The sequence below is a fragment of the Carassius gibelio genome, chromosome B9, assembly GCF_023724105.1.
Source record: "Carassius gibelio isolate Cgi1373 ecotype wild population from Czech Republic chromosome B9, carGib1.2-hapl.c, whole genome shotgun sequence".
Lineage (NCBI taxonomy): Eukaryota > Metazoa > Chordata > Actinopteri > Cypriniformes > Cyprinidae > Carassius > Carassius gibelio.
The window spans coordinates 24,611,834-24,630,849 of record NC_068404.1 but is presented as its reverse complement, the minus strand read 5'-3'; the positions used below and the strand labels follow the sequence as shown (position 1 = coordinate 24,630,849).

Sequence of the window (19,016 nt, the reverse complement as noted above, 5' to 3'; positions counted from 1 at the left end):
TTACACCATTAACAGAAGCACTGTACCTGTTTCTGAGGCTGTCGAAGTCTTATCCTCCATAGGCTGTTCAGACAGCGGCTCCTCTGCGCCCTGGTCCTGAGACTCAGAAGCCTGCCAGGAGCCTCGGCTCTGAGCCCAGGCCATCCTCTTGACTCTGGCAGGGGGGGACTCGCACTCCATGTCCTTAGCTTGGACAGGATACTACAGTGGAGGACGGTTCACCTGCAGAGAAGCGAAAAGGGACGGAGTCAGACCTGAATGACACGACAATAGCCAATCCCCCTTGTCTCCAGAGGGATTGATAGAATAGTCTTGTGTCATATGAAGCAGATATGTAAGAATCTCAACGAAGTCACATTAAACAAAATGGTACACATCTTATGCTCATTTGAGCACTTTAAGAACAGAACTGCAAGAGCCAGCATGTCTTTAATGCATTAGCTGCAAATGAGTTTAAGGGTCAAAACAAAATGTGTAACAGACCATTTTTCACACTGTCTGCAATCACACATACACCCGGAACTCCCGAAATCAAGGTGCATAGCATAGAGTAGATGGCCTTGATTCAAAACCTCTATAATAATATACATGTACTAGCTTAAATTTGTATGAATTTCTACATTCTTATTTTACATGATAATTAATGTGAATTTGCAATCTAGGGTAAGTGTAATGCATATCACAAAAGCGGAGTGTTAAAGGAAGAGTGCACCCAAAAATGAAAATGTGGTGAAAGTTGTAGATGATTTGGAGAAATGCAGCATTACATCACTTGCGCTGCAGTGAATGGGTGCCATCAAAGTGAGTGTCCAACAACATCAAACAAGTAACACACATGGTCCATCAATTAAACAAAAAAGAAACAATTCCATCATTAAGGCATTTTAACTTTAATCTGTTACGTCTGGCCAAAATATGAATCCATGATCTACAATAATAATGCTTCCTGTAGTAAAAACGGCCATCACCTGTTGTCCTCACACATCAAAGCCCACAACATATTTCTTTAGAAATGTTTTGGAATTTGAACTGTTTACAACTTGTAAACAGTGTTTAATCTGTGCATATCTCTTGCCTGATTCAGACAAGCAATAATATGACTAGATGACTTGTATTTTAGCCAGAAGCAACAGTTAAGTTGAAAACATCATAAAGATGCCAGCTGTGTGGATTACTTGTGATTATTGTGATGTTATTTTCAGATGTTTTGGTCTTTGATAGCCTAAGGGTGAGTACATTTTCAGCATTTTCTTTTTTGGGTAAACTATTCCTTGAAAAAAGCAATTATCTGTGGCGTGTTTTTGTCCAATAATAGATGCTAGACATGCAGAAATGTGACACTGCAGCTTTAAATAGCATAGTCATCATCCAAAAAATTTTGCTAAAATTTATATATATATATATATATATATATATGTGTGTGTGTGTGTGTGTGTGTGTGTGTGTGTGGTGATAACACAAATAACCTAAATAAATAACCTATGCCTGTCCAACAGAAATACATTTCACTTAGCAAGAACAAAAAAACAGATGGAACATTGATTCCAGAAATTACTGGAAAATCAAATAAGAGACAAGGCCAAGTGAAGACAGCAACAACAAATAACCAGCATGAGAAACTAATAACATCTACAGAGATTACAAGATTCTTGTCCATAAGAAGCAAAGAAAGTGATTGAAGAGGAGGGAGAGAGAGATGGGGGCGAAGCTGGGTCTTAACTGGAATATATGGTAAAAAAGGAAAAGTCAAAAAACAAGTTGAGCAGGAAATGTCTGTTTAGTTGAAAGATTACAAGCTGGTGCGGAGTCATTTCCTGTTTTGGGATCTGGCACTTTTTGAAGGAACAGATGAGCTTGACCAAATGGGATGGCCAAATTCAGCATTCTGATCTCCCACAATTCACACACTACTATTAATAGAATTTGTCTATTTTCAGACAGATCATTGAAGTGTGACAAATGTAAACCACCAAGAAACACCACCACATTTTATGACCAAAGCCTATAATAAGGAAACACATCAACATTGGGGAATATAGCCTACCTACACGAATACACATTCCAGAATTAGAATCTACAACAATGGTTCTCAAAATAAGACCAAACAAGCATTAAAATAAAAATAAAAAAATCCCACCATCCTGAAAAATGCATATATGAGGCAGCCGAATTTTAAAAGATCTGTAAATGTCATGGAAAGCAATAATACATTATCATTTCAGGGGCATTTTTTAAAATACATTTTACTACTTTTGTCAAGCTCTAAAATATTTATTGGGTGGAAAATGTGTGAAAACTAATTATTTTTCGTACATTCGCCTCTTTATTAATTATATGCATCTATTAAAATATAAAAAAAATATACAATATTAATGAGTAGACTTTTTTTAATTATTTGAGAAATAAAATTAGCAATACATAAGAAACAAACTACCACAGTTATGTCTGGAAATCATCTGACAGCGACAACATTTTTTAACATTCATTCTACAACAATATATAACGGAAAAATGCTGCGAAGCAACCAGTCACAATCAGGTATTCCATAGAGGCATGTCCTAATATTGTAGAATAGTCTACTAGGTTTTGATAAATAAGTCTATAATGCAAACACAGTCTAGGTTTCATCTGCATATCTGTTCACAAGTTCAAATCCCATCAGAGGTTTGTTATTTTTGGACTCCAGGAAGCAAACCGTGTAGTACTCCAGAATGTAGACTCCCTAAAAACCGTTTCAAACACCCGTTTTCTCATTAAAAACAAATTGTTCACTCGCAACACACAATGATAAATTACATTGCCACACAAATAGGCCCTCTATAACGTCACGTTAACCGTAAGTTATGCATCACATCAGCAAATGTCGATTAGCTATAGCAATCCAAACTAGAACACTGTGTCCACTGACATCTTTTATGTAGTTCAAAGAAAACATTAATATCTGACTTGAAATACTAATAAATACTGTAAGTATGAGTCGTACTACCAGTTTGATACATGGCTGCTCCAACAAAAAAGAACAAAATGCTAACCTAAATAGCGTGTTTATTGATTCAATAAACAGACAACAAGAAAGTCTGTCAACAAGCCATGTAACAGCAGTCATATATGAGAGCAACAACTTCCATTCCCTTTCACTGACAGCGTAGATGTTTAATTCTATAAACACGGGAGGACTTGTGCTCTCCGCTCCATTTTGGACCTGAGATTTGTAAACAGTGCTGACTGAGTTACATACTCTGCTTTAAATGGATAGAGACTTCAGGAAGGAGGATGAGGAAAGCAGTGACTTTACATAAATAAGCGCTACTAAGCAACGTCAAGCATGCCGCTCATCTACCAATCACAGAACAGATGCAGAATGCTAACTAGGGGAAACCTTTGCAGCAAACTGTAAACACAATGTCCCAATATTCCCAGCATTCCAGCTGTGTTTTTGTTATGAACCTTGCATTATATAAGATACACTGTATGCATTCATTCGACTGAGATACAAAACTGCAAAAAAAAGTTGCATAAATTTAATTTAATTTCTATTTTTAAATGCATCTTATTGTGAACAACTCATTTGTGCATTTTCTTTTAAATTTATTTGTCTATTTAAAATTTTTTGACTTCGAAATGTTTAATCACAACTAGACCTTCCATTTAGAATTACGTTCTCTGTGGTGATGAAAGCAGAACATATGCAATTATTTAGTCTGCTTATCAGACTCCATGCTTTAACACTTAAGTAAAAGATCCAAACATAGACCCCTTAAAATGCAGTCTATATGTACACATGTTGGTCCACATTGGTAGGGGCCACATCTCAGACCACTTTTTAACATCTCAGACCACTTTTCATTCATACTATGGCTTTGTGGAAACCAAAGAACTGTAATTTTTTATATTCAATACATTTATAATAATAACAATAACAATAATAATAATAATAATAATAATATGAAGAAGAAGAAGACAACGTATGTATAAATAGTGAACAGACTTTAAAATGAGAAAAGAAAAAAACGTATTTAACCCTGATCCTTTGTCATTAAAGCAGACTAACCACTTCAAACATTGGAAACCAATAGAGTCTGTGATGAATAGCTGGATGTCAGAGCTGTGAGGAACATCAGTGACCCCCTCAATTCCACAGAATAAACACTCTGTCGATATCATCCTTCTCAAACCCTTCAACAAAAGCTTGTTTGGCTGAAAACGCGGACTATTTTTAAAACGCTGCATGCACCCCACACATGCTCCCGCTATGACCTCTTTCTGTTGAAGTGAGTACGTCCCAGTTCCCACATCTCATTCCAGATTTGACCGGTTGCTCGTTGTGTCAGTCCCCACGTCCCAAGGCCCCAAACAAAAACAGGACTGGGGCTCCAAAACAAACAAGGCACAAACAACAGAACATCAAAGTCCATCCTAAGAAACATCCCACAGTTAATGCATCATTCTTACACAGAGACCTAGTGATTTAATACCATATCCGGTCCAAACAGGCTGATTCTCAGAAGAACCAGGCAATTTATTTAATATAATCAGGATGAGTTCACTGGAAATATATATTTAAACACATACATTTGGATACTCAGGATATCACAATGTCATAAGATTTTATTATGCTTTAAAAAGTCAGACTAGTTTCAAGATCATTCCATGTCTCAAGCATGAAAGTTCAAGACAGACAAGTATTAGTGATTCTGAGTTATACATGAAGCCATTGGATGGACAAACTAGTAATTATTAAATATTGGGGGGGGGGGGGCATGCCTTGATTAGAGGCTATTTGAAATGGTTGGCCATTTGGTTGAAATGATGGTTCCAGACATAACAAATCCCAAATGTTAAAAATATTTTTAATCATACATAGTCAAAATGTTGAAAAAAACTGAAATCCAATTGCTTTTAGCAACTCCGCACAGCCATGAATCTCAGTACTATTTAACCTTTAGAAGGAGCTTAATCATTTTACAGACATCTACAGCGAAAACAATATCCCAGTGAGGAAAACACAGCTAGTTTTAAGAAAGAATGGCCAGAGACCTGAAAGTAATGTTATCTTGCATCCATGCAGTGATGTCATGAGCTTCAAAGCAGAACAAGATAAGCCTTGCACAGCAAGCTGTTCTTTTCGAACCACACCTGTAATGTTTTCTTCCAAATATAGAAACACAATATCCAGTAGAAACCAGCACCAGTGTCTTGGTGAACTACCACCCTTAATGACCTTTAGTATTGGCTCTAAACACAAGCCCAAGGCCTAGCCTGTGAAATAACATGGCATTTTGACGAAGTCCTCCATTGTGATATTGTTTTAGAGACCACAGCATCTAAGAAAGAAAAGGTTATTCTGTAGCTGTACCATAAATCCCATGGGTGTGAATGTGCTGCTGTTGACAAAATTTTAGGGTTAAATATAGAGCCCTGTGGTACGCCAAAAGCAAAACAACCCTATATTCCTCCAGCTCAGGATTTTTAAACTGATAATGTTCATATATAACTACATCACGAATACTTTTAGAATAAGGCACCATTACTTCAGGATACTTTTATAATTTATTTTTATTTTATCATTTATTGCTTTGATAAATTTTACAGATCAATTATTGGTATGAAAAATGATGCATCACAGACTTCTATAATACTGCAATACTGGCCAAAAGTGAAGCTACCTAGGGCTGCACGACAAATAAAATGCGATTTTTAATGAGCATCTTGTCAGTAAAGCCGGTTCTGTAATCAGCAGTTTCATGGAGTAGCATATACTACACAGAGCAGTTGTTCATTGACAATATGCACAAAACATTTTTGTGCTTTTGCGCAGCTTGTCAGTGAATAATGGCTCTGTGTAGTAAATGCTGCTCCATGTGAAAGCGTGCAGGTGATGGAGATTTACCACTGATTAGAGAACCCGCTTTACTGACAAGATGTGCATTAAAGCTGCGGTAGGTATCTTTTGACGCTCTAGCAGTTAATAAACAGAACTGCTTGCGTCTTGCGGAAGAACATCGTAGCCGGAACTACTTCTCTCTGTTTATGTCTATGAAGAATCACAAAGGTACTGGGTTACTCCGCCGCGGTACCCCCGAAGCAATCTAAAATAGTCTGAATATAAACACTTATTATAGGTGCACCCTAGTGATTCATGGCAATAGGACCACTGGGAGGAGCCAGAGGAGCTTGATTTTTTCACAGATTATCTGTCTCATATTCTACTGTCAGGACATAATGACAGGTTTAACAAATATGTAAAAAATATATTTTTACAAAAGTTACCTACTGCAGCTTTAAATAGAGTGAGAGAGATTTAAAATGATACCACAGATTCACACTCTCTCCCACACTTCTGGTCCAATGTTAATCTCAATCCAATTATGTCACTGATGTTTCACAATATTCTAAATCGTAATACAATGTGTATAATGAGGTAGTTGCTGATGCTCAAATGTAATTTTTAGGATAAGAACATTACATTGCACAGAGAACATTTCAGTAGTTGCATAGAGTATGTTTCTGGTCTTTCACATGCCGTGTGAATACCACAACATGTTGATATGGGCACCAAATTGTATGTGTCACTTGTGCACCGCAGACAGGAAATACGTAGAACAGACCTAAACCTAAAACTGCCTCGCTGCTTTCAGCTTAAAAAAAGATCAAGGGAAAATGCTTCGGAACATCTCTTTGTTATGCAAGTGTTCACCCGAGGGCTGAAGTCCAAAAATCAGTCTCCTCTGAGAATGTGACAAGCTTTTGTTTTGAACACGTGACACAGTATTTACTTTAATGCCAATTTGGGTAATTCCCCCTCTCTGCTTACATTTCTTTGACAGCAAGTGAGAAGAAGGATTGTGACAATAATTTCAGACACTATCAAACTCAGTGTGTCAAGAACCAGAACAGCTGGAAGTTTCTCTGGTGCACACACACACACACACACACACACACACAATGTGTGTTGTAAATGGTGAAGCACAATGAACTATATATTTTTAAATATAGAGGTAATATATGTAAAACATCTTCAGTCTTGCATTACCCCACATTAGGCTAAAAGTAAATGTTGATGGAATAGCTTACTAGTTAATATTTAACCGTTTCATTTTTTTTTTCATAAACTGCAATATTGATTTTTTTGTGAGGGGTGGGGGGGATTCTTTCCTTTATAATTGCACACAAATTCATAAACGTTTTTTTATACAGTGTAAGCAGACAAAATCATAAAAAAAATCATATCATGCAGTTATTGCATGTGTTATTACAGCCATTCTTAAGTGTTTTTGCTGAAAATTTCCATTATACTTTCGAAAACAAGTGGCGACCCAACAAATTAGCATAACTGTGTATGATGCACAGGTAAACAAAACGAATGGTTTATAAACATTTATTTTACCTTGCATAGCTTTGTAAGTTCTAATAAATTAGGCATCTGCCTAATTTGTCTAGTTTCTAAGCAACAGATGGACCAACATTTTAATGTCAACATCAAAAGCCCACTCATTTTAAGATAGCTATCAAAACTATTCCCCTTAAATCAGTGCAGAAAATGTGAGCACACCGAGTCCATCTGGGCCTTCTCATTTTCCCAGTTAATTTAATTCTAAATATGTTTCTAATTGCAAGAGGCAGATAAAAAACACTGATTTGCGTTCCTCGGCCTTGCTTCACACTGTTTTTTTTTTTGGTTTTTAATCCATGTGTGTTTTATGGCACACTTTGTATTCCAGACACTGTGTCCTGGAGCTTGGAAGTGAGCAAGGGTAAAAGAGAGAAGGGGGTGCCAGGGTAACGCACAAGGTCAAACAAACCATTTGACAGATCTTAATACTTTACAAGTGGCAAAAGCAACAGGACATTCTGTCACAGCTACTCTACCACCCAAGAAATGAGATGGGAGATGTGGGACGTCATCTGCGTTTGGAGAGCTGATGATGTAACCTAATAATAACCTAACGTAACCTACACAATCAACACAGTTCTTGTAATGCAGTGAAGTTAGTTCAATTATCTTAGACCTTAAACAACATACCTCAAGGTCTGTGAACCACTGCCATCATGCATCTTATAGCAAAAATGAAGCCAAACGACATTGTTTCTTAACAGTTGAGGAACCTTAATGATTTTTTTAGTAGCCTACTTCAACAATAACTGATTGTATAATTCAAAAGATTTTATTTTAGTATTTCTTTTTATTTTATAGTTTTTTTCCTTTTTTTTTCAGAAAGGATGCATTAAACGGATCAAAAGTGACAGTAAATAGATTTAGGTATAACGTTATACATATATATATTTTTTTATTAAATGCTGTTCTTTTGAACTTTCTATTAATCAAAGAATCCTGAGAAAAATACATTGCGGTTTCCACCAAAATATCAAGCAGTGCAATTGTTTTCATTGTTGATAATAATAAGAAATGTTTTCTTGAACATCAAGTCAGCATATTAGAATGATTTCTAATATGCTGATTTCAAAGGAAATTGTATTTTCTGGTAAGGATTTTAATGTTAAGTATTTAATTAAGCAACATTCTGTGAACAATTAACTATTCTAATTCAAGTGTCATACCACTTTAGTACACATAATACCATAATAGTCCTTGGATTATTTTGGGTTGGACATGATGCAAGTAAAGACATGCACCAAGTCCAGAGCTGTTTTGACTAGGGCTGCCAATAATACAACTAACCGTTAGTCAATCAGAAGAGGCTTGGTCGACCAAAAATTTTATTAGATGCTTAGTTGCAGAAAAAATAAATAAATTAGGTTAAACCGACTTGATCCAAACTAATAATTGAATGGTCCTAGATTGATTCATTAAAACAGAATCTGCTCAGAAGAGTCATTTGCTTATGAGATAGATTACACTTAATTGGTAAAACACAGTAAAGAAATGAAATAACAGAAACAGATTTCAGTTCCCAAGCCAAATTGTTTCCTTATTTAAGAGCTGTATCAGATCTGTAGCACTGTAACAATGACCCAAAAAGGCAGAATAGAAAAGCAACGTACAAAAAAAAACTGATTATACAAGCCCGGGCCTCCTCATTGCCTGCCTGTTCCAGCCACAGAGACACACCATGTACCAGCATTATGATAAAACCGTTTAATCATTAGCCTGAACAAGGTCAGTGGTTCCCAGGGTTTCAATTTGCGTAGTGTGAAACAAACATATGGAGCGCCCAGGGTGTTACCGTTAGCATGCTAGCACAACAGACACTGAGATTCAGTCAGAAACAGGTGCGGCTCCAATTTCATACCTTTCAGTAGAAATCTCTGACTTCCAGCACCTCACAGAGTCAAGCTTAAGTGAGTAATAATAATCTTTTATTTTTTCATAACATTACAAACGCACACACACACCCTTGTGATGAATAGCACTGACATGGGACCCAGAGGAGGGCTGGCTGGAATCCCAGGCAACTAGACCTTGGCTAAGGATCTGATTATGAAAGAAATATGGAAAGCAATAGGAGGGAGTTGATGAGATAAACCAATGCGAGATCCATCAGACTACCACGCTTCTTCAGAACAGCACTGTAAACATCTCAACACATAGTCCTGATGGATTTATGAGCTCACTGCTTTTCATTCCAGCTACTCTTAGATGCTCCACGCAGAATCGCCTAGAGCACTGCCAGAAGTACGAGTAATGAATATTTAATGGCAGCTTTTTCACATGAATTTCAAGCTTTGAAAGGGAGAAAAACAAAAAAACAAATGTCAAAGCTTAAATGTCATCATAAAACTTTAAATCATGATTAGAGGAGTAATTTTTAACATCACTGGAAACTGTAGATAATAAGGCTGTGCAAAAAAATCGAATGCGATTTTTATGCACATCTCATCAGCAAAGACGCTCCTGTAATTAGAAGCATATCTCCAGCACATGCATTCAGATCAGGGTTGCCAGGTTTTCACAACAAATCCTGACCAGTTGCTTCTCAAAACTAGTCCAAAACTAGCCCATTTGCATTTACAGGAGGTTCCCCAAAAAATTGCTTCCCGGGCTTAAAATATAAGTTTTTTGACAGGGTTGCTTTGATAAAACTCACATTTTAGGGGCTAAATATTACGTTGTTGACAAATATTTTTGTTGTTGAGTAGTCGTTTGATCTCAAATGACGTAATGTTAGGCTGCAATAACACAGTTTGACCAGTGTGGCGCTGTAGTGAAAGACTGTAATTTAGCCCTCCTAGATGCAATTCAAGAGAAGACAGCACTTCAGAGCAAACGCAGAACGGACCCTGAAGCTGCTGAGTGGCGTTTGGAAGATTATGTAAACATATGCTGCACGCTTTCTTCTCAATAATAAATACAACAAAAACTGGCCGTGGTGTGAAAGCAGCAGTATAAAACATATTTGGATGTTTGCACAAACTCTGCAGTTGGGTACTCCAGTGAAGTCACGTTTATTCTGACTATTATTAATTCCTCATTGTTATTAAGATATGTCCCCAAAACCTTCAAACTGGCTGTTATTAAGCCTCTCATAAAAAAAAAAACACAACTTGACCCCAAAGAACTAGTTAATTATAGACCAATCTCGAATCTCCCTTTTCTGTCCAAGATACTAGAAAAGGTGGTATCCTCACAATTATATTCCTTCTTAGAGAAAAATGGTATATGTGAGGATTTCCAGTCAGGATTTAGACCATATCATAGTACTGAGACTGCTGTCCTTAGAGTTACAAATGACCTGCTCTTATCACCTTATCATGGTTGTATTTCTCTATTAGTTCTATTGGATCTTAGTGCTGCGTTTGACACAATTGACTACAACATTTTTTGCATCGACTTGAACACTTTGTTGGCATTAATGGAAGTGCATTAGCATGGTTTAAATCGTACTTATATGACCACCATAGGTTTGTAGCAGTGAAAGAAGATGCATCATATCGATCACATATTGATCACATATTGATCACAAGTCCAGTATGGAGTACCTCAAGGCTCAATACTAGGGCCGCTACTTTTCACGCTTTATATGTTACCCTTGGGAGATATCATCAGGAAACATGGTGTTAGCTTTCACTGTTATGCTGATGATACTCTATTTTTTTGCGACCTGGTGAAACACACCAATTTGAAAAACTAATGGAATGCATAGTCGATATAAAAAAACTGGATGACGAGTAATTTCTTACTGCTAAATTCTGAAGAAAAAAAACAGAGGTTAATTATAGGACCTAAAAACTCTGCATGTAATAACCTTGAACACTAGGGCTGCACGATATTGGGAAAAAATGACATTGCGATATTTTATTTTTCTGCGACATATATTGCGATTTTTTCTTACAAACAAAAATGGTGTGAGCACACTTACATTCTCATTTTAAATGATTTAAACATCGACACCATCGTGTCAATTGATTAATATGCACGAGGGAGAGAGAGCAAGACAGCGGTCGCTCTCTCTCTCTCTCGCTCATGCTCACTCTCTCTCTCTTGCGCATGCTCTCCCTCTGTCTCTCTCTCTCTCTCTCTCTCTCTCTCTCTCGCTCGCTCGCGCTCTCTCTCTCTCTCTCTCTCTCTCTCTCTGTCTGTCTCTCTCGCGCACGCTCTCTGTGTCTCTCTCGCGCTCTCTCTCTCTGCCCTGTTAAACTTGCATGTGTTTTTCAGTCCTGTCAATGATAAACTTTCACTCTATGATGGTTAAGATGTGCAATTAATCCACGAATCACATTCGTCAAGGGCCGGGGAGCAGCTGGCCCGTACAGTTAATGAATAACAGATCAACTACGACAGCCTACATCGCACATCCTGCGATGTGACTATCGTGGATTCGTACATCGCGATATTGATGCTTAAACAACACATCGTGCAGCCCTATTGAACACTGTCTAAAACTTGATGGCTGCTCTGTCAGTTTTTCGTCATCAGTTAGGAACCTAGGTGTGCTATTTGATCGCATTCTATTCCTTAGAAAGCCACGTTTCTAGCATTTGTAAAACTGCATTTTTCCATTTCAAAAATATATCTAAATTACGGCCTATGCTCTCAATGTAAAATGCAGAAATGTTAATCTATGCATTTATGACCTCAAGGTTAGATTATTGTAATGCTTTATTGAGTGGTTGTTCTGCACGCTTAGTAAACAAACTACAGCTAGTCCAAAATTACTAGAACCAGGAAGTATGACCATATTAGCCCGGTCCTGTCAACACTGCACTGGCTCCCTATCAAACATCGTATAGATTATAAAATATTGCTTATTACTTATAACGCCCTGAATGGTTCACAGAGGGTCACTGCAGTCACCCGGATCCAGTACGTATCCAGACCAGATGGTGGATCAGAACCTAGAAAGGACCTCTACATCCCTGAAAGACAGTGAAGACCAGGACAACTGGAGCCCCAGATACAGATCCCCTGTAAAGACCTTGTCTCAGATGACCACCAGGACAAGACCACAGGAAACAGATGATTCTTCTGCACAATCTGACTTTCCTGCAGCCTGGAATTGAACTACTGGTTTCGTCTGGTCAGAGGAGAACTGGCCCCCCAAATGAGTCTGGTTTTTCCCAAGGTTTTTTTATCCATTCTGTCACCGATGGAGTTTTGGCTCCTTGCCGCTGTCGCCTGGTTTGCTTAGTTGGGGTCACTTCATCTACAGCAATATCGTTGACTTGATTGCAAATAAATGCACAGACACTATTTAAACTGAACAGAGATGACATCACTGAATTCAATGATGAACTAACTTTAAACTGTCATTTTGCATTATTGACACACTGTTTTGCTAATGAATGCTGTTCAGTTGCTTTGACGCAATGTATTTTGTTTAAATACATTATACATTATATGCGCTATATAAATAAAGGTGACTTGACTAATTTATATAGTAATTTATACAATATATAGCCTTAAATCACTCAGCTTAAATACAGTATTAAACATAAAAATACAGTATTAATACAGTATGAAAAAAAAAAACAGAGTCAGTGTCGCTTTCAGTTAGAATTACAACCTGATTTTCTGTTATAAAGCAGCTCTCCAGTGTAGAGCTAGCTAATGATAAAATATATTTTTTTTATATTTAATTAAAGTGAAAGTTTGGTTTGCAGAAACTAGCTCAGGACGGTTTTGATTATCATTACCCTATAAGGTATTTTAAGAGAGATTATGTTCTGAAGGTTGTGCTTGAATAAAATAGTTTATCCAAAATAAAGGGCTCGTCATCACTTACCTCTATTTTGTTTCATATCCATATGACTCACAAAAGATGTCAGTCAGAATGATGTCATTCAGTGCATTTTTCAACTAAATGGTGATTGAGAGAGTTTCTTTGTCATCTCATTTTGTGCCAAATACATTTATTTGTATAATTAATTGTATAATAACTGTAATAATATGATTTTCAAAAGCTTTATTTGTTTGTTAGAATATGTATAACACAATATTTAAACTAATTGCAAAGGCTGAATAATAAAAGACTACTGATTAATCAGTGAATTAATCATCAAATCATCATACTAATAATCTTCAGATTAATCGATTATCAAAATAATAGTTTGTTACAGCCCTAAATTACATTAATGCGAATGTTTACACATGAATGAAATTCTGTCATCAGTTGTGTCCACACAAAACTGAGCTCCATTGACTGTCAATGTATGGACAATAAAAAAACAATGTGTTCCAAACATTTCTTGTATACATTTCAAAGAAGTTAAGTCACACAGGTTTTGAATGACAAAAAGGTTGACTATATAGTGAGAGAATTTTCATTTTCAGATAAACTATCCCTTTAATGCAAGCACATTTAAAAGCAATAAGCTTTAGTCCCACAGTAAAGGAGGTATAAAATCGTCTGTTTTACAATAAGTTTCATAAGTTAATATTAGTTAACTACTTTAGTTATCGTGAACTAAGAATGAATAATACTTCTACAGCATTTATTAATCTTAATGTTAATTTCAACATCTACTAATACATTATTAAAATCAAAAGTTGTGCTTAACATTAGTTAGTCGTGCACTTTGAATTGACACAACCTAACAATGAATGACTATCTTCATTAACTAAAACTAACAAAGATTAGTAAATACTATAATAAAATGTACTGTCCATACACAGCATTCAAATATGAATAGCATAATTACCCAAAACAGGAATATCACTCCTTCTACATTTGACTAGAAATAACATAAGTGGCAAATCATGACTTATGACAGACTGGCCATTAAACAAAAACCTTTCAATTTCAATACATCCAAAAAGAAAAAAAATTCTGTGTTGTAGTCATACCATTTGGGTTTATGAATTATTCACCAAACCCTCATCTTACTAACAACTATTGAGTGAGTGATGTAAACTGTACAACACAACAGTGTCATTTCCCTCATGTATCTTTGAAGCCTTTCTCTTGAGGTTTCAATAAGCCGGGTCTGTTTCAGGCCCCTAGCTGAATTCATTTCCTGTGGACAAAGCCCCTGATAGCATTCATATTGGTTTGTTTTTCTGAAAAGGGAAAAACAAACAATTTAGGACTCATTAACTATTACTAGGACTCATTTACTATTTGTAAGATAGCTCTCTTAAGTGAAGCAAAGCATGAGACAGACGGCTGCTAAAATGCACCAGAAAACCTTCTCACCTGCTTTCGTTCTGTGTTACAGACTTCCTTCTTCATCATGTAAAGATAAAGCAGCATCAGCAGTTGGCGCATAACAACAGTTTTGCATGTCTTATATGGGAAAATTACAGTTGATAGCTGTAAATTGTTCCTTGGATCTGAAACAACAGGCATTATGCCAAACTAAACTAGATGGCATCTAGATCTGGGAAGGAAATGCAATATAGTTGCAGTGACCGTTTCAAAATGGAAATTGTTCACTATAATATAATCTAACTTCCCACTGTAAATAACAGTACTTAGGAAAACAGAGCCGCACCTTTTGTTTAGTTAACGTGACACATATTCCACGAGAAGCAACTTGAGACCTGTTAACACAAAAACTTGGCTTACTTTTCCAACCACTAATGCTGATTTCTCTTGTTAAAGAGATAGCTCACTCAAATGGAAATGTTACTAATTGCAATGCAGTGAGTTTGAGTAACAGAACCACAAATGAGATTTCAGAGCTCTTCCAGTGAATGACGGCTTCAATTTCAGGCTATCCCTATAATTGTAAATCTACAGAGGTATGTTTTTTCTTTCTTTTGGAGGAACTTTTCCTTTAAGAATTTGTTAACATGGTCTCTCCCTGTGGCAGGAATGCAGTGAATCATGCGACAACACGGATTCAGCCGTGTTATCTCTGCAAATACACATCAGTATCTCTTGTTTGCTCAAACACTCTTTTACACACACACACACACACACACACACACACGTCAGCTGTGTTTACACCTGACCAGTGTTATCTGAAGACACCCAGAAGACAGCACTCCTGCTTTTATGTTTGCATAGAACAGAACTGCCCTACTTTTAATATTCACATAAAAGTCACGAACATGAGACAGTGGAATGAACTTTTAAGGAGACTAGAGAGCCACTAAACTAAACTTAACTAGGAAGTCCTGGCAATGGTTAAAAGCACTAAAGCTTCAGTTCAAAAATTAATAAGTGTCAAACTTAAACGCCCAAAAACTTTCTTTGTATTTTAATATTAATTTATTTTTAATTGCTCAACAACTCCCAAACGATTCACTCGATTATTCATTTTTCCAAACCCCTCCTTTGCGTAATGCTAATTTGCGGTGATTGGTCAGATTGGTCTCATTTTAATTTCATCATGCCTGATGAAGCAGCGTTTGTAAGCGCAGTGCTACTTTATGTATACCGTTACCGGAGAAACCGTTATTTTATAACTAGTGGTAAAGAATGAATTTGCATTTTCATTCAGACCAACGAGAAAAGACCAACAAATGGACGGGCAATATGCTAATATTTCAGGTTGACATTACTATGAAACAACTTGTTTCAATTATTCAGAGTTGACTCTTTCTTTCAAGAGACAGTCCCTGTGTCTCTACAATTACAGGTAGATTGTTGAAGTGTGGATCCGTGCACACACTGATGGTTAACACTACCTACAATCCATTGCACTTCGACGAAAGATTTGGTTCAGAACTACAAAACATTAACAAAAACTTTAAAAAAAAACTACAAACATGGCGGATGTGAGCGACCGACGGTTAAGTAGAAAGGTTTAGATAAAGGGGTTTGAGTTACTAATAATCACTAAACATTTAACCTGCTATCTATGTTAGGATATTGCATCTAGAACAGCAATTTGAACTTTTATAAACATCCATTTGCCCATTAACTTTTAAATGCATCATTATGCAAAAAATATATAAGCAGAGCTCTCTTCATAAAGACTAGCGACTGGAAGATAAACTTGCTACTTCATTTCTCTCCAATATGGAAGGAAGTTAAATGAAATGTGAAGGATGTTATCTATGACAAGATGATTGACATGCCAGTTTACAGTGACAGTGTGCGTGTAACTATGCGTCAGAGCGGTCTGTTAAAGACACAATTGTATGAATTGATAGTATGCCCTAAAGCTTGCCTACACTTTTATTACAGTCAGTAAAAATTTACTTTTTGAAATACCACTTTGTCCACCAAGGCTGTGTTTATTTGTCAAAAAATACAGTAAAAATTTTAATAGACAAATATTAATATAATTTAAAATAAAGGTTTTTTATTTTGATACATTTTAAAATGTAATTTATTCCAGTGATGACAAAGCTGAATTTTCAGCATCATTACTCCAGTCTTCAGTGTTCATTTTTTACTGTCACTTTTGGTAAATTTAATGCATCATTGCTGATTAAATGTACTGACTGTAAACTTTTGAACAGTAATTTACATAACATAATTAAAATTGATAGGGGGCACCAACATTTAATGAATCAAGTGTTTAACTCATAAAAATAAATAACAGATCAAAAATAATTAATGATCAACTGCTTTAGTTGTCTCACTTAATTAACATAACATGTCAGTGTACGAAAATGTTGGATCCAACTTTCAGAAACATTATGCATTCGTAAAAGTAAGGCTATTTTCATTGAATAATGTATTTTACAAACTTATTTTTACATTATGTAAGAATAACTGTTCTAGATGTTAAGTGTTTAAGGTTTTTTGTGCTGTTCAGTTGGTCCAACTTCAGAAAAAGTTTGAGACACTAAACCAAAAAAAGAGCTTGTTTTAACAGCACAAAGCATCAAATAAAATACATTTTTCAAAAAAAGAAAAGAAAAAAAGGATGCAATCTGGGATGGTCAACATAACGTAAAACAATCACAAAGCCTAAACCACTTCAGGTGAGAGCTTTGGGTGGCCCTAAATGAGTTCAGATTTTCTTCTAGTCACCTAACCTGATTAGCAATGGATCAAGAATGTAAAAAGAGAGATATCTCCATCTTTGAATAGCATGTAATTATCATTCCTATAAACATCACAAAAACTCAAGCAAACAAGGAGTATCTGAAGAGGCTATAAACTTAACAGGTGGTCGCTTTCTAGACATATGCAAGAGGGTGCAGCAGGTGACACGGACATGACCCACTAACCTATCCATGATCATCCGTATCAGCCAAAGGAGGCATTCAAGAAAAAAAAGGGGGGAAATCATTGCAACGTCATCCGATTAGTTGTAAAACTGTTCGCCGAACCTAAAAGCCCATTCATTACAACGCAAAAGTCCCCTTTACTTTGCTTTTGCAAATATTAATACTAATATAGCGTTTCATTCACACGCGCATGCAAAACAACTCCATTAGACTCTGTAAATAAACTTTAGAAATGAACGCGAGCGTGCTGAAACGCCATATTACGCATTAAACTAGCAAGAGCGCTTAAATGTCTGTCTTTCAGTAAGCATCTGCGTGTAAAACAACATCAATCCAGCAACAAATACAGGAGAGCGCGCAAGATTAAACACAAACACTAGAGAAATAACAGAAAAACACATCTTACCATCTCAACGGGACGTGATGATGATCGCACGCGGATAGTTAGAAAGTATCTAGTGCACTGAATCATCTGCCAAAACTATTCCAAAACTTCAAGTACAATGCTTCCGCTTCCGGAAAAAAGAGTGAAAAGTAACAACATGGGCGAGACGGAGCCCAAAAATATGCCTGGCCTGAAACCTGCTGGAAGATGATAAGCAGTGCACCGTTCCTACCTGATCCAAAACTGAGCTGTCACACTTGACATCTGCAGTGTGAAGTCTGAGTATTACACTGGGGAAAAAATGGCGTACAAACAATTTTCACTCAGAAAGATCTGAGACTGAACGTGAAATTGAAAGAATGTGAAGGAGAAAGATCTATCTATCTATATCACACACACACACACACACACATTACATACATACACACACACACATATATATATACACATACATATATATATATATATATATATATATATATATATATATATATATATATATATATGTGTGTGTGTGTGTGTGTGTGTGTGTGTGTGTGTGTATGTGTGTGTGTGTGTGCTTGTGTGTGTGTGTGTGTGTTTGAAAGTGAAAGTGTCACCTGAGCACTCTGCAAGATTAATATTAGACTAGTAAATACATTAATGAATTTTAATGCTTTGAAGTTATGAATGTAAGTATAATATTCATTTTCAGATTTTGTTTTAGGTCTGGCTGTTTGGTTGTTGACTTTTTAACAAGATAGCTTTAAGGATAAATAAAGTTAATGTATCTTTATGAGAAAGGGCATGAAACCTTTAATGTCATACAGACAAAAACAGATGTCTGTGAATGTATTGATGAACTAAAAAGGAAGTTTCATTGGTGAGCAAGGCGGGGAAGTGGTTCACCAAGCAATGCAGCTGTGATGAGGCACCTGTGATAGACATCTAACCATGAGACTATAAAACCACAATGTATCTTATTCACTACCCTGCATGAGGGTCAATGTATAAAATCTACTGCTGAAAGGGAGACAGCTGATTTACAACACCCCTCGAGCTGTTATAAGAGCTATTCGCCAACAGAATAACACACTATGCTGTGTTTCTAGAAGGGAAGAAATA

General features: G+C 36.3%; 1 protein-coding gene and 1 long non-coding RNA gene across 2 annotated transcripts in view; one reads left to right on the top strand and one right to left on the bottom strand.

Annotated features, from left to right (window-relative positions):
• LOC127964789 (protein ITPRID2) overlaps positions 1-18,084 on the bottom strand; it is a 43,768-nt gene extending 25,684 nt beyond the window's left edge. The window contains exons 1-2 of the mRNA XM_052565126.1: positions 17,934-18,084; positions 27-222 (exon numbers count right to left, since the gene is read on the bottom strand). Of these exons, the coding sequence (XP_052421086.1) occupies positions 27-180 (154 nt within the window). The 5' untranslated portion in view covers positions 181-222; positions 17,934-18,084. The remainder of the gene's footprint in view (positions 1-26; positions 223-17,933) is intronic.
• LOC127964791 (uncharacterized) lies at positions 7,801-13,638 on the top strand. The gene is made up of 2 exons (XR_008155137.1): positions 7,801-9,300; positions 12,237-13,638. It is a non-coding gene; the product is annotated as an uncharacterized LOC127964791 (long non-coding RNA).
• Positions 18,085-19,016: the final 932 nt, after the last annotated feature.